The sequence below is a fragment of the Chionomys nivalis genome, chromosome 16, assembly GCF_950005125.1.
Source record: "Chionomys nivalis chromosome 16, mChiNiv1.1, whole genome shotgun sequence".
NCBI classification, from domain to species: Eukaryota; Metazoa; Chordata; class Mammalia; order Rodentia; family Cricetidae; genus Chionomys; species Chionomys nivalis.
The window spans coordinates 19,079,106-19,099,739 of record NC_080101.1 but is presented as its reverse complement, the minus strand read 5'-3'; the positions used below and the strand labels follow the sequence as shown (position 1 = coordinate 19,099,739).

At 39.2% G+C, this 20,634-nt stretch overlaps 1 protein-coding gene across 3 annotated transcripts in view; it reads left to right on the top strand.

Moving 5' to 3' along the window:
* Positions 1-20,634, top strand: part of Slc44a1 (solute carrier family 44 member 1) — a 148,535-nt gene that overhangs the window by 73,750 nt on the left and 54,151 nt on the right. For all 3 annotated transcript variants that reach the window (XM_057790341.1, XM_057790340.1, XM_057790339.1), the window contains exons 4-7: positions 629-765; positions 10,840-10,933; positions 18,324-18,493; positions 20,358-20,447. In XM_057790341.1, coding sequence (XP_057646324.1) covers positions 629-765; positions 10,840-10,933; positions 18,324-18,493; positions 20,358-20,447 — 491 coding nt within the window. The remainder of the gene's footprint in view (positions 1-628; positions 766-10,839; positions 10,934-18,323; positions 18,494-20,357; positions 20,448-20,634) is intronic.

The following is a 20,634-nucleotide window of genomic DNA, read 5'->3' as shown; positions in this document are numbered from 1 at the left end:
CAGAGAGCAATAATGTAGGATGTGTGTATTATTCTTGTGTAACTGCTATGAGATTTTCTAAATAAAAAGTATTTATTGTGGATATTTCAATTAAAATGTAATCTGCATTATTTTTAGAAAGTGAGAATCCTAAAAAGTAAACGAAAGGAAATTAAAAACTACCCATATATGAAGGTGGCTGTTACCTTGCTGTATATTTTTCCAGTTTTCATTCAACTTTCTATTCATATTGGTGTATGGTCATTAATAGTATATACATTTTTATTTTATATTCATCAACCAGTTTGTAGTTTCCATGGCAACTGCAGTATATGCTAAATCACAAATCATGTTTGGTGTAAATTTAACAAAGCAAGGAAATGATTTCCAGCAATAAAATCTGCGTATTATAAAATGTAAATATTAGGAACTAAGAACTCATGAAAACTATTAAAGTCCTCCCATTACTCCATTCTCTCTGTTAGCATCAGAAGTCGTTGTTTTCCAGGCTTTCACTGATGGGTCCTTTTGAGGAACGCTGATTGTAAAGCTCAGCGGAGTCTAGCCTTTGCTTTGGGCTTAGCTGAGTATGCAGTAAACCATATGTGTTTTGCAAAATAATATCTTGGTTCTTTTCTCCATGCTTTAGGTATGTGTTCTTTTTGGATCCATGCAATCTGGACTTAATAAACAGGAAGATCAAGTCTGTAGCGCTGTGCGTAGCAGCATGTCCAAGACAAGAGTTGAAAACCTTGAGTGACGTCCAGAAGTTTGCAGAGATCAATGGTGAGATGTTAGGCTGTCCAAGATGGCGCTCTGGTCATCTGTCTCAGTGTTAAACACTATGTTTGCATTTCAGTATCCATTTGTCCTTATAGTAAATATGTCGTAAAACAACAGAAGAGAAAAAAGCGAACTGATTTAAGAGTTCCTAGTTAAAAATACTAGAATCCACTTGGGGAGATTGTTAAAACTAGCTTTGCACTAGTGTGTGCCTGTAATCCCAGCCACACAGAAGGCTGAGGCAGGAAGACTGCTTAGCCTAAGTGCAAGGCTAGCTTAGACAGCATAGCGAGATCTCCTGTCTCAAAACCAAAACAGAAGTAGATCATCTCCCACCTTTACTGAAAGAGAAAACAAGCAGAATTTTCTCAGGGTGGGGTGTTTCCCAGGAAATTTGAGTAGATCCTTGTGATGTGGAAATTTGTACTTTCTAAATAAACACATTGGTGTTTTGGATAGCCAAACCCATTGGATGGTTTTTGTTTCGCTCTTTTGAAATTGGGCCTTTCCTGAGCTGGTTGTGTGAACTGATGATCTGAGCGCTGGAATGACAGGTGAATGCCATCGTGCAGGTGACCAAGTGCTCTAGAGAGTTATTTGGAATCATTAGCACACGCTATGTAAAGTTCAGGTTTTCCCCTCTTCCAAGTCTTGTTTAAATCTCTCAGTCTGCCTCCCCTCTCTCCTCCCCCCTCAGTCTATGTTTAATCTGTGGTTAACAGTATAATATAAGCATGTGTAGAAGCAAATAGTGAAAGTTACAGAAAGAACTATAATCAAATTTCTGCCGTCAGTTCCTTTTCTGGTGTATGTATAATTTTATGTTCTGCTCTTAAATTTAATGTTACATCATGACCTTTTCTGAGAATGGTTTTGAGGAACTTCGGGGTTAAAAGCTGGGGATTAGCAGAGAATATCAGCAGACCCAGTTCGCTGCAGTCAACTCTGCTCTTTGGAGACCCTCATTTCCAGGCCCTGCAGTTCTCTTTAGAGTATTTTTAAGTATGCTATGGAGAACCACATAGTCATGGCCCCTCTGGTTCGTGTTTTTGAACCTCCCTGAGTTCCATGTTTGTATTTTGTATGTGGGGCTTTTCAGGCCTTCCTGCCTGTCTAAATCCAAGGCTAGCGCTAGGTCCCTGAAACAACTGTTGACTCAATGTTCACTCTGCATAACGCGTAGCTGACTAGAAAGAATGCCTGGAGTCATAACCATGCCTATTCCTAGGCTTCAGATTCTTCCTGATAGGATGTTGGGCCTCCAAGGGGAAGAAGACGGGGGATGTCCCTGACCTACCACCTCGTGCTCTTACTGTAGATAGTAGAAAAGGCATGGGCCGGTGATTCTGGATTCTCATTCAGAATTGGTCACTGGCTTGGTAATAGCGATAGAGGAGCTTTCTGAGCCCATGTGTCCTCATACAAATAAACATGAGGATATGTGAAGAATACCAAGTGTCATGGACACTGAATGAAGGGACCCAGGTACTTCTCAAGAACTCATTTTCTCTGCCTATGTAGTAACCCGCGTTTGCCTGGCTAAGCCCCGTGCTGTAATCATCAGCCTTGTCACTTAGCACACCCCATTTTAGGTAGGTATGGTTTCTTAACACATGGACCCAGTTGCTGGGTAGTTCACTGATTAACAGCAGTGCAAGCTCTGAGGTAAATTGTTTGGATTCAACTGTTGCTTCTTCCAATTTAGTGGCTTTGAGACTCAGAACAAATTGTTTGAGCTCTCAGCCCCTCGTCTGTCATATAGGACAGTGTCTGGACCTAATTAGGATTTTATGATAAATCAGCACATGAAAAATATTTAGAAGTATAGCTGGCAAAGAAAGTTGCTGGAAGTTGGAATTAGCTGCCATCCTTCCATTGTTCTATAGGGGAATGTGCCACTCTTCCCACAGCCAGTCTCTTCACAAGTTCCTTCAGAGCAGTGCTTCTCAGCCTTCCTAATGCTGCGACCCTTTGATACAGTTCCTCATGTTGTGGTGACCCCCAACCATAAAATTAATTTCACTGCTACTTCAGAGCTGTAATTTTGCTATTGTTATGAATAGTAATGTAATTAATTGTTTTTGTTTTCTGATGGTCTTGGGTGACCCCTGTGAAACGGTCATTCACACACACACAAACACACACACACACACACACACCCGCGTCAAAAGGGTCCCAACCCACAGGTTGAGAACCACTGCTTTAGATACAACTACTGTATAGCAACCATATCTGTTCTCAGAGTTTTCAGTTAGCACTCATCCATGGCTCTGAACTCATCAATGGTCCAGGATTAAGAACTCTGTATGTCTTACATGACACTCAGAGCCGTGGTCCAATCTTCATCTTCCATTGTGTCCTCTCATCCAGACTGGATATGAGTGCCGCTGCCTTGAATCTGAGCTGTCTCCGGTAGTGCCGAGTGAAGGCTAATTTCTTGTCGTCTGTGTGGCCTGCTCTTGCGATCTCTTGAAGAGAATTGGCCTGTGCCTTGCTCTGGCATGTGTTGTTTGTAGGTGGTATCCTTATGAGTAAATGTGATGTTGACTATGGTCTGTTCATATCTGACTTAAGAAACTTCCAGTGGAGTCTGTAGCATTGTGTTTCAAAAGTATTAGTTAATAAATATTTTAGTGAGTACCTTTAGGTTTCGGGGTCAGTTTGTATAAAGAATAATATAGAATATGGGCATGTTGATGTATGCCTATAATCCCAGCCCTTGAGAGGAAGAGGCAGGAGGATGGCGAGTTACAGGTCAGAATGAGCTAAATAGTGGGGTCAGGATGAGCTAAATAGTGGGATCCTGTTTCACAACACATAATAATGGTAATAATAACAGCATCCAAAAGCACAACAGCAGTAACAGGGTGGGGACAGCAGTAACTTTAATTGGCAAGTGTGAAAACTGTATTAAAATTCCCAAAGAGAGGAAACTTTGGGTGTAGATACCCAAATACCAGCTTTAATAACAACCCCTGAGTTAGAATTCTTGAATGTCTCAAAAAGACCTTACACTGTTCTTCAGGTTGGTGGCATGAAACTGGACCCTATGAGGTATAACCCCAGTATCACTGCCATCACCAAGCGAGGTTGTTCTCCTGTCTTCCTCTTGGGTCTTTGTGACGTCTGTTTGTGTTGGTATCTGTGCCTGTATACACAGTTGTGTCTGCTAGGAAGTAAAGGCCCCTTGTGCTCACATTTATAGACCTCGGTTCCTACTTTCAGTGAGGAGCTTTTCTCTGAGAGAGGAGGCAGGTGTGAGTGAGAAGTCTTCAGATCTCTAGCAGAGAGTAATTACAAGTCCATGAGAAAGCTTAGTTAACAAAACTTTTAGATTAGAACATAGGTGAAGGCCTCATGGAACTGAAGCTCACAATACTTTCTTGAATGGCACTGAATAACACCAGAAACTTCAGAAGCAAGAAGGAAGTAGAATTGGATTATATCATAACTGAGAGAGTCACACAGACAGGCCTGGTGACATGTGCCTGTAATCTCGGCACTTAAGACATTGAGGTAGGAGGATGGTCACATTTCAGGTCTAGAACTAGCTACATGGCAAAGCCTTGCCTCTGAGAAAATAAAAAAAATAAAAAGGATAAACAAATTACAAACTTTTATGCAAGAAAGAACAAAATCAGTAGAGTTGGATTGACTCATGAAGCAGGAGAAAATATCTGCAAGTCTTTTATCCGGGCAGTGAGTAATATTCAGACCATATAATAGCCATTTCGGTTCCCAGAGGCCTCAGTGAGCACTACTATCAGGTGCTGAAACCCTGTGTCTTATCTGGCACTCGGAGTTAGAGTCTGGTGTTGGACTCCCTTTAAACATACGGGATGTGAGTGTTTGTGCCCATAAGATACCATTAAAAAGAAAATCTCCATGCGATGGAATTTTAGAAAAATTAGAACTCTTGTCACGGCTGATGGGAATACAAAATAGTTTGACTGTTACGGAAATAGGTGAGTCCCCAAATCAGCCGTGTCACTTCTGGGTATTTATTTGAAAGAATTGAAAAGAGGATCTGAGAAACAGCCACACACCCAAGCTAACTGCAGCATCACTAACTAGTCAAGAGGCAGAAGCAGCCGGCATGTCCATAGACAGGTTAATAGATTAAGAAAGTTTGCAACCTGAACGTGGTGGCTCATGTCTCAAAAAAAGCAAATGGAGAAAGAAAATGTGTTGATACACATGCGATGAAATTATTTGACTTGAAGAAAGAAGTAAATCCAGTCCCAGACTACAGTTGCCCATGGTTGGAGTGAGGATGTCATGCTAAGAAAAATAAATCCTTCACAGAATGACAAATACTGTTGGAAACCTACATAGTTGAAGTTCCTAGGGGTCAAGGTTGGGCCAGGGAGTACAGTGGTAGATGGCAGGACTGTAATGGGGATAGAATAGGCGGTTATTATTTAACACCTAAAGAGGTACAGTTTTTCAAGAAGAGTTCTAGGGATGGATGGAGGTGCTGGCTGTAAGCACTGTGACTGTGTTTGCTGTTTCTTCCCTGGATGAAAGTGTAACAGAAATCCTGTACAATGACTGGAGTTCCATGACAACATTTGAAATTACTTCCTAGAACCAAAAATCACGTATTCACGTGAACTTTTATTTTCTTTAGAAATTTTTCAAGAGGAAGCTCTTTGATCCTGAAGCAGTGTTTATAAGAAACACGTTTATTAGGGAAATAAAGCATTCTGTCAAATTTTTGGTTCTTTTAGACAAGAAACAGGGGTTGTTTTCTTGGATATTTGTGGGAAGCTTTTATTAAATGCGCCTGACCAGAGTGGAGAGGAGGTTAGAAGACTTGTCTGGAACTAGATTGGCTTGGTGGAGGTGCTACTGGTTTATAACGAGGTTTAAAAGTGGGCAGGAACATCTAGAGTTAACTGTAAAGTATACTCCCTAACATGTGAATTGGGTGATAAATATGTAAACGTGAATTTCTTATGGTTTATAATTCATATATGACACGAATATCACAAATACATGATGCTAGCAAAGAAAACAATTTAAAAATGACCTTTAAGAAAATTCAGTTACCAGCAACTGTAAGGGCTCCGCATCAAACCTCTATCCGTCTGTTATCAGGGCCCTGTTCTGTGGGAATCTCCTGGGGGCAGATCGTCCTGTGTTTATCTCTAAATACCCAGACTCCAGTGCCTGAGCTCACACAGTAGATACCCATAATGTTTTCTCAAAGAACGTGGGCTCGATTTCCCTATCCGTCTCTGTTGCCACTTAATAATTTCTCATCCTCCCCGTTCTTTATCCTCAATTCTGAATCCATGTGTGTTGCCTCCAGCAGGTAAATTGCTTAGCTCCCATCTAACCAGAATTGCTGTGAAATCAGTTCTTTTAAAAATTCATCTAAATAATTCATTTTGTTCATTTATCTCTCTTCTACACCCTCTCCAAGTGATTATCTGTCCCTTTTCTTCTCTTAAGCCCCCTTGGTTCCTTCTCTTTTCCAACCTTGGTGTCCTACAGAGAAAATTGAAACTGCCTGGCGACAGCTCCCATCTGAGTTCTTATTTCAGCAGGGTACGAATTCCATCTCACCCCCGCTTCCCTTCCTTCTAATTTCTGATGAACAGGTTTCTTTCTGTCCTTAGTATGATTTTTGTAAGCACACAAAAAAATGGTACATCATAGAGGGAAATGAATGGCACTTCCTTCTGATGCTGGCTTTGGTTTTCTATGAGATTTTTCAGCTGACCTCAGACAAACCATGGCAGGAGACAAGAACGACCACAGTGCTCACTCATGCCTTCTCCTTCCTCTCCTCTCCCCCAGTTCTGGCCTGCCACCTCTAGCTGCATGACTCAGTCTCAGCATCAGGGTCTGAGTGAGTGATTGAGGCTGTGTGTTTTGCTCCAACATTCCATATTGAACCCCACTATGTATTGTTATTGATCCTCACTCTGCTGTACTGGATGCTTTGCATAGTTTTCCAGCTCGATTTTAACAAGCAGCCTAGAAAGAAGTGACAGGTGGACCACACATCCTCAGTTGGTGCAAATATTTCACCAGGGACATTTATTATCATTCTTATTACTCTATTTTATAATATATGTTCTGCCTTGCCTAACATAATAGCAAACTATGGCAGAGGTTTTCTTTTTCCTTGTTTGCATCTCATTTATAAATTTATAAAACTATATACTATAGTATATAAAGTACTATAATTTAAAAGTGCTTCCCTGATATATATTTCATATAATTCTGAGGGTTTTATGACCTGATGTTTGGATCATAGACGGTTTTGAGGACAGCAGCATTGAATGGTGCTTTCAAAAGGATTATTGTTTTGCCATTAAAGACTTTAACAAATTATATGACATTTATATAAAATTTACAGCTCATGTATACTAATAAGCCTTTTGATTGTCATTGGCTGTTAAGTTTACAGTCAGCATCAGAACATTGTGCTCTCCCTCCAGCCAGTAACATCATCATCTAAAGCACACACGCAGTATAGATTGTTTTTTTATTGGGATACAGAAGGTTGGAGTTGATAATGTGTATGAATGAACACAGTGATCTGCAAATTATTTAATTGCTTCCAAGTCAGACACCAGGATGCTTGATCCTTTAGAAAGGGGGGAGGGATGTTTACAGTTGATAATAAAATTTAAACTAATTCTTTCACTCAGATGATTAATATTCATCAAATATGCACCAGAGATACACATTATAGTCCCAACTAAAGAAAACTGTAATCCAGTAGGATCAGACATCTCGTCCTCACATCACCTGCAAGTCACTTAGCAGATATGTACTGAGTACCTATCATGTGCCACTCATGGTTGACAAGGTGGTACCAATGGCTAATTTCTAGGGATGGTGCTTCTTGGGAATTGTAAATATGTCCCCACATTTCATGGATTACTAGAGACTGAAATTGGAAAAGTGATTTTTATTTTGCCAGAATATAAATGCAGTGTTTTCCTAATTAGAAAAATGAAGGCAGTAGAATTTGATTTTTTTTATAATGAAAACAGATCCACATATAAAATTTTTTTTTGCTTCAGTACCAATTTCTAAATCATTCTGAGGGGGTCTGTTTTTCATGTTTTGATGCTTGTGAAGATTGCTGCAATGGAAAAAAATACAATTTAGGCAAAAATACCAGCCCTCAAATTATTCCCTCTATGCTATATCTTTAATTCAGGTGATTTGGGGCTTGGGACCATTGTTCCCACCGTAACAGTGCTGCCTGACACGGTTTGGCAGTGTTTGGACACTTTCTGGTTGTTGTAGAGAGAGACCAAGGGTGCTGCAGGTAAACCCCGCATTGTGTAGGACAGTTCTCTGTAACCAACATGCTGCTGCTGTTTGTTTTTAACTCTTTTGGCTCTTTGAGGGGCCCGCCACACAACTCCCAAATAAATCACACATGGAGTCTCATTCTTCCATATAAATGCCCAGCTTTAGCTTGACTTGTTTCCAGCCAGCTTTTCTTAAATTGACCCATCTACTTTTTCCCTCTGGGCTTTTATCTTTCTTACTTGTGTAATCTTACTTTCCTCTTACTCCCTGGCTGGCTGTGGCTGGGTGACTGGCCCCCAATGTCCTGCTTATCTGTAACTTCTAGAGTGTAGTAATAGAACACACCTCATAGGATTGATATAACCAAAATGAACCAAAGAATAAATAATTGAATATTTTAAGACATTTGAAATATCATAGAAGTTAAACATTCTCGGAGGTGGGGATGATAGTAGGCGTTTACCATGATAAATGTTTGTGTGCCCTAGTTGGGCTCCTAAAATCGGTCATTTGGATAGCTTTTGAATAACACTGGCTGAGTTGGATGGATTGCCTCTGGTGCACTTTAGATTAACTGTTGTTTTTAGTTTTTGACTTTTCATTATTCATGTGTGGGTTTTTTTAAACCTGTTTTTGCATTTAAAAAGCCCTGTATGTCTGACTCCTTGGGTGTAAACCTCTTATGGTAGGTGTTTTTTATAATTCTGCTGTACAAAAAAAAAAAAAAAAATAAGAATCAGGTGCTGCGTTTTAAAATGTCCACTGAAAGTGCATCCATGAATAAGTAATGTGGAAAAAAAAGAACTGTGAAATGTTTGCATTGCTAGGTTTTCCCTGTACTTGAGCCTTCCCCACCTATCAGCTCTGTGCAGGAGGCAGTGGGCAGTTTCTTAGGATTAATTGTTGCTACTAATATATTATGAAGGACTTTTTTCAGTACAGGATCTGCTTAGCGTTGGCCTAAGTCCCAGCAGATGATTGGAGATAAAGCTGCTCTCCATTTACTGACCATTTTTCTGGGAAAGTGTCTATAAAATTGAGCCTTGTTGCACCTGGTGACCTCCCTCTCTCCGGGAAGGAGGGCACGGGAAGGGCGGAGATTGTGCTCATTGGATTCAGAGGAAGCAGGGTTTAGCAGCACAAAGGGTCTCAGGACGTCCGTAGACACTTGGGTGCCCTGCACGTGTTAGCAAAGCTGCTTTTTTTTAAATGAGTATTTCTCAGTAGGACTTGTAGCTATTTTAGGATCAATCTCAAGTATTTGGCTGTTGTTGTGTTTCCTTCAAAGCTGCTGTGAATAGAACTTGCTGGCATTAGCTCAAGACATGGCAGACAACACTTTCAGGGGAGTTATATACTTAATATTCCTTTTTATACACTCCCTGTCACCCCCAAATATTCAAGATCAAAATTAGAGTTTCAAATATGCAAGGTGAGCATTTTACCACCCAGCATGTCTTAACCCATGTGCCGTGTAACTTTAAAGGATCTTTAGAAACAGTTTTGCACTGTCTAGTTACTTATATTATCTCTGCATGAAATATATACTGTTTATATTTTGGTGAATGTATTATGATGACCCTCATATTTGACCACTTACCAGATAGTTTGCTGGTTTCAGATAGCATTGCTTCTGGAAATATGTTGCTTCCTGGAAATTTCCAACAATTTGTTTGATTTATGAAATAAGATAAAAGTTAAATAAACTCACTCTCAATTTTGTCCTTAACAAACCAGAATATATTTTTATATAATCCTCTCCATTTCCTTGAGATATGATCAAGTGCCTTTTCCAAAATTAGCCCAGCCTTTAGGTGGCCACTCTGGCCTCACAGCACATTTTGAGCTTTTTCCGTAGTAGTATAAGCTCTCATTATCATTCATTGTACACGTGAAAGCTTTCCTGTTTGTATTAATAATAGAATATTTTGCTAACTTAGAAATCTGGTAGGGCTATCAGTTAATTGGATAATTTATGTGTATAATGCAGCAGGTTCTCTGCAGAACCAGAGCATCAGCCTGCTCCTCACACACTGCCGTCTAGTGTTGGTGTATAACGGACCTTCCTATATCAAAAAACCTGCAGCTCAGTAACTTAGTGCATACTAAATTCAGTGGACTGTGTCATTCTGAATTTTCAGCATTATTTAGATAAGTGTAAGTCATATAATCAGAAAGCTCTTGCTATAGCCGATCCAAAGTTGAATTTGAGCTATTATGTACTGTCTGGAAACTGGAGATCACTTACCAATTTATCAGTTTGTTCAGTGATTTATCGTTGGAAATGGCTCGTGTCTTTTAAGTAAGGAAATGATATCCCACCTGCGTGCAGAATATTCAGTTTTCAGTAGTGGAAAATGCATGAATCAGAGGCCGTCCTACAGTGGAGGAGTGCAGACTCTGTGGTGATAGTCAGGTGCCTAACTAATCCCAACCTTTCTACCAATTGCCTGTTTTTAGCCTCTTTATTTCCTAGTTTGTGAGTGGTGAGTGTCCTAATGCCCATTTTCTAGGCTTACAGTAACTGATATGTATGTCTCTGTCATCTGGCGCAGGACCTGATATGACAGTCAGTAAAGGTTTTAGTAATTAAAATTTGTACCTAAAATACATTAAATTATTGGTCATTTCAGAGAAAACTGTTTACAAAAATGATTCATAGTATACATTAAATGGTTTTTACAGTGTTTATGACTGAAATGGGGAATGTTAGCATTGACATCTAAAGCTAAGGAGAAATGGCAGAGACTTTGTTCAGACTGTTGCACCAGCTAACATATGACTTTCTCCCAACAGGCTCAGCACTGTGTAACTACAGCATAAAGCCTTCTGAGTACACTCTGACTGCAAAATCTGCTGGGCATTGCCCCAAACTACCAGTCCCAGCCAGGTAAATCTAACTGCAGAGTTCTTAGCTTCTAGCCCTTGTTTTCATAGGGAAAGCCACACTGCATTGTTCTGAGACAACTGTCATTTGATGATGCCTGTTGCCAGGGCCCTTGCTTTGATTACAACATTCGAAAAGTAGGAAAGATGTGACAACTTTTTTTTTTTAATCTTTAAAAAATATACTCATAAACAACTTCTCTTGTTCTCAGATATTTTGAATTTCTTTCAGGGGTTTTTTGATATTTTTATTTTTATTCCATAATCTTTTTAAGTATATAAAACTGCTGAATCATTGTCAATCGGCAACAAATTTAGAAACCAATTCTCCCTGTCATTGTCGATGTTCTGAAGTTGATCCTATTAATACTTACTGAAATTATTTCTTATTTAGTTTGAATTTTAAAAGCACGTGAATGTTTATTCTCTACAGGTTGTTCAGGATGTATGCTTCAGAGGTATTCTTAGTGTTAGGTTATTTGCCAGGTCTTATTCAAAATCTTTAATTTATTTTTTATTGAGCTATATATTTTTCTCCACTCCCTTCCCTTCCTCTCTCTTCCCTTCTACCCTGTTCTATGCTCCCAATTTACTCAGGAGATCTTGTCTTTTTCTACTGCCCATGTAGATTAGATCCATGTATGTCTCTCTTAGGGTCCTCTTTGTTGTCTAGGGTTTATCCAAAATCTTACTTAGCAAACGTTTATTATTAAATACTAACTGCATGTAATAGACCAAAGATGCAGAAATGTTCTTTGGCAGTGGCTCATGGTACTTAGAAGGAAAGTAAACATTAACACAATACATAGGTTTGTTTTTTTTTTAAAGATACAAACACTCAAGCATTGTAGAGTATATTCAAAATTATGTACGTGTGCATATGTTTAGATGTGTATATGTTTAGACATGCATACCCTTTGAAGTATCGATTTATCTTTCTAACAGTGTGACACAGGAAACCTCTAGAAAACTGAATAGAAGTCACTCAGTATATTACATTGGACTATCAAGTGAAAACTTAGAGATCCGAGAACACGAAAACAGATCGTGTTGACTTTAGAATTACGTAGGCTGTAGCTTGTGCTTTATTAACTTGAATTTTAAATTTGTTTTTTGCAAAGAGTGGAAAGGGCACAGCAGTCAGATTGATTTCTGGCTCCTTTAGCCTTGTCAAGTTGCTATTGAAAATCAAAATCTAAAGCCTGTAGGCATCAGAGTCAAGGGGCTGTTTTAGGAGAAACTTGGGAAGGATTTAAACATTACAGCCTTAAACCAGCCACTCAGTGGACGGCATTCACGGAAGGGAAGGGGAGCCTGTCAGGGCGGCCACAGCAATGAGGCAAAGGAGAGGCTTTGAATCCACTCATTCCTATAAAACCAGGCAGAGCTGGGCCTGGTGGTATGGGCCTGTAATCCCAGATACTTAAGAGGATGAGGCAGGAGGATGGCAGATTGAAGACCTGAGCTAAGTAGCAGGTTTGAGGCTAACCTAGGCAACTTAGTCAACCCTGTCTTGGAGATATGGCTCTATAGCGCATTGGAGAAGAGAAAAAGAATATTATATACTTATCTACCTAACTGCTAAAATTTGTTTTCAATGTATATATTTGCGTATTCTCTCTAGGCTAAAACATGTATTTTTAAAAACAATTGAAAAGTCCCGGGATTATGAATGAAGTTGTTTTGCTCCTACATAATTGTGGGTGGGGGTGTAGCTTATATCACAACCCTCTCTCCCCCCCACAACCTGTGATCCTACCATCTTGGGCAATTGCTGATCCTTGTTGTCTGTCTGTCTGTCTGTCTGTCTGTCTGTCTGTCTGTCGGTGTCTGTCTAACTATCTATTTTAAAATTTAGACAGTCTCACTATGTAGCTCTGGCTAGTTTGAAACTCACTATGTAGACCTAGCTGACCTCGAACCTAGAGAGATTCCCCTGCCTCTACCTTATAAGTGCTGGGATTAAACGTGTGTCCCACAGTACTGAGATGCGTGTCTGCAGAAGTCAGAAGAGCGTGTCGGACACCCTGGAACTGGAGCACTGATGTGCGTGTGGGACACTGAGCTCATGGGAAAGAGGGAGAGTCTCGTAATTACTGATCCTTCTCTCCAGCCTCCTTTTACATCTCCTCACCCCTCCCAGGAACGTAGCATCCTTCTAGGACAGAGCAGTATAAACTTTGAGTTCCAACAAGTTGTGGCTTCTAGACTTGAATTTGAAATACTCTGTTGGAAAATAGAGAAAGGACACGTCAGTCAGATCGATTTCCAGCTCTGTCAGTCTTGTCAAGCTGCTTCAGCAAATCAAAATTGAAAATCTGTAGACGTGAAAGTAAAGGGACTGTTTTCAGTGATATTTAGTAAGAAAACCCTAGAATGTGTAGGTCTGAGTGACTTTGTCCCATTTATTGTTCTATTTATCAGCTGGGGTAAGTCTCTTAACCAATATGTGAATCTAGTTGATCTGTGAATAAATGGAAATATTTGCAAAATTGTTTTAAGGCTTAAGATAATAGATATTAAGTGTCTATTTTTGTTCTTGTCTCCCAGCTTGGGAAGTATTATCTCTCCCTACTTCAAGAACCTTCCCTTTGCCCAGACCTTTCTGGGTGCCCAGAGACCTGTCCCTGCCTTAGCAAAAGCAGCTATGAACTCATTTGCAGTAAAACACTAAGAGCACATGAAAAGTTAGATGACCCAAGATCTTTGGTGCTTTAAAAGCAAGTGGCTAGACAAGGCAACAGTGTATCCAAATTTGTGCCTCTATTGGTGGGATGCCCAGTGGAGTGCGATATGGGGAAGAGTCACCCTATGTGCTTGCATTTATTCCATACACAGCAGTGACAGAACCCAGTTTCTCAGCTTGTTCCCTTATTCAGGTAACCCCTGATACCCAAAAGGTGGCTAGGTGCTGGGCAAGTAATAATGTAATACTGAGGTGAGAAATTAATAATCAAGAACAAGTATTGCCTATTCATATTTTCAAGTGGGAGATTGGTAGATGAATTAATTTTTACAAATAACTTACTGTGTGCTGACCAACATATGGTCTCTCAAATGTATTATAGCATCGAACCCTCAACGAACCACTTATGATGTGCTGGCCAACATCCTGTTTCTCGCATATATTATATAACCCAACCCTCAAAAAACCTGTGCAGATTTTGCCCCTCATTTGTAGATGGGGAAAATGGAAGATGGAAGAACGCATAAATTACCCACGACCACACAGTAATTGCTGAGTCAGAATTTGAGTCTAGATCATATAGGATCTCTGTGGCAGTTGTTGTTTCTATAGTATATAAAAGTGAAAGAAGGGAGAAAAATAGAACAAAGTGCACAAAGAGTACATTATATAACTGCTAGATTTTTGACTTATTTCCTGCTTTTTATATTCTCTGGGGAAATCTTTCCAGAATCCTTTAATGCCGTTCTTTTCTCAAAAGGATAGCTAGAAATCATGTGTGGCTGTTTGTTTTTAGCTCGGGTTCTAAAATAGTTACTGAGAAGCTGATCCTTGCCTTCTCTCATGGAGGACATGAACCTAGGCTACTGAGAACTGTTTGTCATGCCCCAGGGAGCACCTTCACTGTGACAGTTTGGACTCAAAGGGGAAGTAAGCAGTGAGTTTGTCAAGCTTTACCTTTGAGTGGCTAGTTTGTTTTTAAATCTTAAGAAGACTTGTCACAGATACATTTTGTTCTTGTTGACTGATGTTTCAGGAATGTGAAGCGCCTGGGCATATTGGAGCCACAGTGGCCTCTTCAAGACGCATTAGCCTGTGGCTTTGAAAAAAGACAAACTTACTGTAAAGAAAATTCTTGATGTGTGCCCTCTTCATTATGGGCTAGACAGTAGCACAGACATGTTCTCATATGCTATGTTCTCAGAAGTATGTGAAATGAGATGGTCCATTTTGAATTCATTATGTTAAATGGTAAAATATAATACAAGCATTTTGATATCAGAAGTACTCAAAAGAATTCTGTAAGAGGAAAATGAATGTATTTTATTCAAGGATGACATTGTCAAAGAACAAATTTAATCAATAAAAAGTTTAAACTAAACCTTTTTTAAAAAAAAAAGAGAGAAGAATTCAAAACTGATATGGTGACTTATAAATAGCTTATAAATAATTCCAGGCACTGGGGAAGCTGAGACTGGAAGATGACTGTGAATTTGAGACTAGCCTGAACTGCAGAGTGAGACTGTGTATCAGAAACCAAACAACAGCAATGAAATCATTGCAGAGGCCAGGAATGTAGTTTAGTGGTCAAGTCCATAGCATATGGCCCCAAGTTCCTTAGGAAAGGAGAAAGGGAGGAGAGGTAAGGAAGGAAGGAAAGAAGGGAGTCGGGGGAAGGCAGGAAGGAAAAGGCAGACAGGGCAGGGCAAGCAGACAGATAGGCAGGTAGGTAAGGGATTCTAGTGCTTTTTACTTTGCAACTAAATATTTAACTTTTAATGTATCAATGCATTCTTTCCTCCTTATCTTTTTATTTTAGCTAAAAAATGTTTTTTACTATTAACTAGACAATGTGACTAACCAGTTTTTAGTATTTTTATACTTTTAAATTTAGAGATACTGGGTATTTTAAATTAACATACAGAAAATTGTAGGGTAAAAGGTTACTGTTATTATGCTCCAGTTCTTTGAGGGCTTCTCCAGAAGAACTCTTTGGAGTTGGCCAAGTGCCTTGAAAGGGAAAGTCCCACGCAGACCTCACTGACAATTCTTCCTAGCTAGAAGGATTGGGATTTTCTTTCTTTTTTTTTTTTATGTATTTATTATATATACAGTGTTCTGTCTGTCTGTATGCTTGCTGGCCAGAAGAGGGCACCAGATCTCATTACAGATGGCTGTGAGCCACTATGTGGATGCTGAGGATTGAACTCAGGACCTCTGGAAGAGCAGTCAGTACTCTTAACCTCTGAGCCATTTTTCCAGCCCTAGGATTGGGATTTTCAAAGCACAGTCTTTCCCTTTTCAAGATGATCTCTTAGTCCTTCACAAGGAAGCAAACATGGACCACATCATCTGTGGGGCTCCTGGGAGTCAGGATCAGGTCTTATGGACGAGCTCTTGGATGACAGCAGTGATGCTGATGATCTGAAGTGACTTCCTGAACTGTGCTACCGTTCCAGCAAATGGAACAGAACTCGGAAAGACAGTGGCTTACAACTGCAGTGCCAGGGAATTGGGGCTTTCATATCTGATAGGAAAAATCAGTAAGCAGGGCTAAGAAAACGAGTGGACACTATCAATAAGAAAGAGGACCTTAAGGTGTGTCCCTTTGAGGGTAAAGGTGGGGGCAAATGAGTTCAGCTGAAGCTAAGTTAGAGGTAGCAGGCCAGTATACACAGAGGGTAGACGACAGTACAGAGCTTTTGGGTTTTAAAGATGTGGAGCCAGCCTTGAGTTTGTTTACATATATAATTGGAAGTATGCTTAGACAGAGGTACTAAAACAGCATCTCTCTAGACATCAGGAAAAAAAAACCTGTCAGTTATAACCAAATGGTTAAAGACATCTGCCCCAATCAGCCTCCTTTGACTTTGAGATTTATAGCTAATCCATTTAAATTCTTGTAATGTCTCTAGCTAGATCCATTTCATTTAAAAGTATTGTGTAATTTGATACATTTTTTCATCTTTAATGACACAATGTTTGTTCAAGAAACAATTGCTCAGAATGTTGGAACCTCCTACAATTAAAAAAAAAGCATTAGGTCTTTGGCATTGATTCTAGAGTACTCATTTAATGCCATTTTAGAAGAATATACAACACAGCTACATAGAGATGGTGTTTTAAAAGATGGCTATCCCTGTTATATTGTTACATCATATTTTTGGATACAGTTTACTGAAATGTAACTAAGGTAAGGCTTCATCTTTAAAGTTACTTTGTTTCATAGAGTTTAGCAGTATGGATGCTGTTGCTTCTTGCCATTAGTGTCCATTTACCAACATTTACAGTCCACACTCCTTCTGATTTCAAAAGAAAATAAAATTTTGAGGAAGGAAACAAAGGCAGTGTTTTGCTTTTGGCCAGTTATTGTTTTCCTAAGACTAGTTTAATCCCAGCTGTGTAATCTTACCTATCAAGTAGACTAATATTTAAGAAGGAGAACAAATTTACAGTACTTTAGTCCAGACTAGAATGTTATGAGACCTGCCCCCATCTGATAATCAGTTCTAGTGGTGTGAGGTTTGTGTTACCATGGCCAAATTTTAACTCAATTCACCCATGTGTACGTAGACATATGTATTTATATGTATGGGGTCTCCTGGAATCCTGATGTTCCCTGGTTCACAGTGTTGTCATCGGTTAGATGTGCATACGTATTATCCTCTCAGGAGTTGAAGAAGATCCATGTTATTACAAGCCAGCTTCAAGTCATGGCTAATACACACCTATCTTCTCTCACCAATCACAGCTGTAGTCATGGAAGCTTGGATTAAGTGATTAAATCGTTGGCTGTGTTCCCTTTTTCTAGACACATATACTCATTGTTTACGATATATGCCTATTCTATATATCACACGTGCCACATATGCAAATAAAGTAGTTTTCCGGAATATAGTTGGGTAGTAGCGCAATTGTCCAGCATGCCTGAGGCCCTGGGTTCAATTCCAAGCACTAAAAAGGGAAAGAAAACAGTGCAGAATTCCATGCCCCTAATAAGTTGTGTAGTTTTCACTTTTTATTGTGTTTGTTCCCATATTTGTGTGTAATCCTTGATGCAGAGATACCACCATTATATTATATGTGATTTCCTCTTGTGTTTCTGTATTATAAACATTTCTGTAGATTAGTTCTCATGGCTGTTTTAAGTTACTGTCCGTTAATGTCTTGGCATGCTTTTGTTTATATGAGGGTATATAAGCTTGTGCCCTAAACACCTTTATTAATATGAGGTTTCCTATGATGTTTTGAAAGAGGAAACATTCTATTAATGGTGGTCCATTTCACATAAAAGCATGAGTGTATGTCTCCTTTTCAGTTGCTTTTGGCAAAAGTTCCTTTTCCATTCAAGGAAGTGCATGCTTGTAAGCTTTGCCGTCTGCCTCTGGTAGATGTGCAGAGCGGAGGAGTCTCGCATGCTTGGTTTTGCTTCTGGTAGTTCTCCATGCGTATGTGTATGTGTGTATTTGTCCTCAGGGGTGGGGGAATGTCTTCGTTGGAGTATACACTCCACCCTCTTTGATAAGCTCTGGTAAGATTGGCATCCGTACGCATAGCGGTCATCTTCATAGTGCACAGCACTTAGCTCCCACGAGGAGGAGGGTGGAGTGTATTGCAGCCATATTCACCTTTCATTTGTGTGTTTGATGTGGCATTTATATTAAGTAGGAGTAATTTTTTTTCTGATTTTTTTTTCTTGTGTCACCAGTGCACCTATTCCATTCTTCCATCGCTGTGCTCCTGTGAACATTTCCTGCTATGCCAAGTTTGCAGAGGCCCTGATCACCTTTGTCAGTGACAATAGTGTCTTACACAGGCTGATTAGTGGAGTAATGACCAGCAAAGAAATTATATTGGGACTTTGCTTGTTATCACTAGGTAATTGTTTTTCTCATTATTAGCTGTTTCATAGTACTACAGAAGGCTGCTCTGTCTTTAGCCAAAATATGCATACAACTGGGGATAACTGTAAAGTGCTTGACTTCCCATGGCCAGAATAACTGTTTCAGATTACATATAGTTATAAATATATACATAGAAGTATGTATATGTATATATCTGAAACTCATGTCGCTTCTATTTTCTTTCATTAAAGACTTGCTTCCCCAAACTTTGGTTACTAAATCATCATTGATTATCTTTAATGATAGCAAAAGACTCCTTTTAATGATTTAGACGTGATTCCAAAGGTATATTTATATATGAAAGAGGCTAAGTACTCTCTTATTTATTCTAAGAACATAGGTTGCTTTTGAAGTGTGTAATTTTATTTTTATTGCTATAGTTCATAGTATTACTGCCTTGCTGGGAAAACTAAGAAATCTCCACTTGTTAGCCACAGAATTAGTCAGTAATTAAATAATAAAATCAGTTTTATTTTCAAGATGAAAAAAGTTACCTATATTATTCTAAAACTGTACAAGGGCATATCAGAGTTTGTACATCTTAATTGGGAGACGTAAGCTAGCGACCAAACTGTTTCATTGTATAAGTAAAATTAATATTTATGTATGTTTAGTAGCAGTTGTATTCATTGAGAAGGCACAGGCTTTATTTCCACCTTTCTTATCATTAGAGAGAGTTGATGCTTGACTCAAAGTAATACTGTCCTTATGAAATTCCTATTCTGTGATATTCGAGGGGCTCCCGTCTGGTTTTTCATCCCTATACTATTATGGTAAAAGTAGTACCTTAAAATTCCTGAGCTCAAACCTAACCATGTTTTGAGCTCAAACCTAACCATCGGCTTTGCAAATGACCTGAGGAAATATGATGACTTTATATAATAAACACTTGGTTTTCTGAAACAGTTGAATGCTTTAACCAAAAGCTATATACAAACTTGAAGATTCATAACACTAATGTGAATTCGACTTTTATTAGAATATTTTTTTTGAGGCATAAGAGTATAATATAAATTCAAGATATCTTTGTTCATTTGTGGAATGAGCCTTTAGATCATTAAATATTTATAAAATATTTCAGAATTATGTTTCTTACACAAGGGTTAACTGCCCTCTTTTTCAAGCATTTTAATTATTATTTTGGCACACTAGGATTTAGGATTTAGTTTGGAATAGGTAAGGGAGCTGGCTAAGCAACTCAGCCTAATCTTTGCTCTTTTCTAAGGAAGAGCTTTGCAGGCAGACGAGAAATGAGGTCAGGGGCATCTGGCCTTAGCAGGTTTAAGAATATTATACTGTATAGACTCAGACCCTCTCAGAGTTATAGAGTTAAGTGTAAAATATTGGACAGTGTTAAAATGCCGTCTAGTCTGTTGAATTAGAGACATTTGTCCTGAGACGATACAGGTTGGTCAGGGCAGTGTAGCACTAGCTGATTTCCCGCTGCCTGTTACAGTTTTGTTATTGTTGTTTTCGTTTTGTTCACCAACATGACATGTCATTCTCTGCACCTCCCGCACTGGTGTGTGTTTGCATGTCCCATGTCTTCCTGCTGGCGACTCCACGGCAGCCTCGGCTACCATGGGGTTACCCTGTGCATTTGCATGCGTTCTTTTCTGTAGTTTACAACCCACACAGTGAGGACCTTCACTTTCAGAGATGGGACTTAAGGCTGTGAGCCGTAATTGCAGAAACAGCCGTTTCCTTTCTTGTCAAAATGGTGCTCGTGAACTAACAGCATCAAGCTATGCCTGTAGGAAAAGCAATAGTTGTCTTTCTCTTTGTAGTTTCCTGTGTTTTTTATATGATATCCTTTGTGGTCTCTGTCTTCCTTGCAGTTCTGTCCATGATTTTGATGGTGATTATCAGGTACATATCGAGAGTGCTTGTGTGGATCTTAACAATTCTGGTCATCCTGGGCTCACTGGGTAAGTGATTGTCTTCTTCTTTGTTTTCATTGTACCTAACTAATTTCATGGTAGTAAATCGAAATAAAAAGAAGAAAATGGAGTTTTTATTTGCCCGTGCTATTTCTTCTCCAGAATGAGTGTTTATTTTTGCCTTGAGGGTGTCATAATTACATTCCCTTCCTCATTTCACTCCGGTTAGCACTTG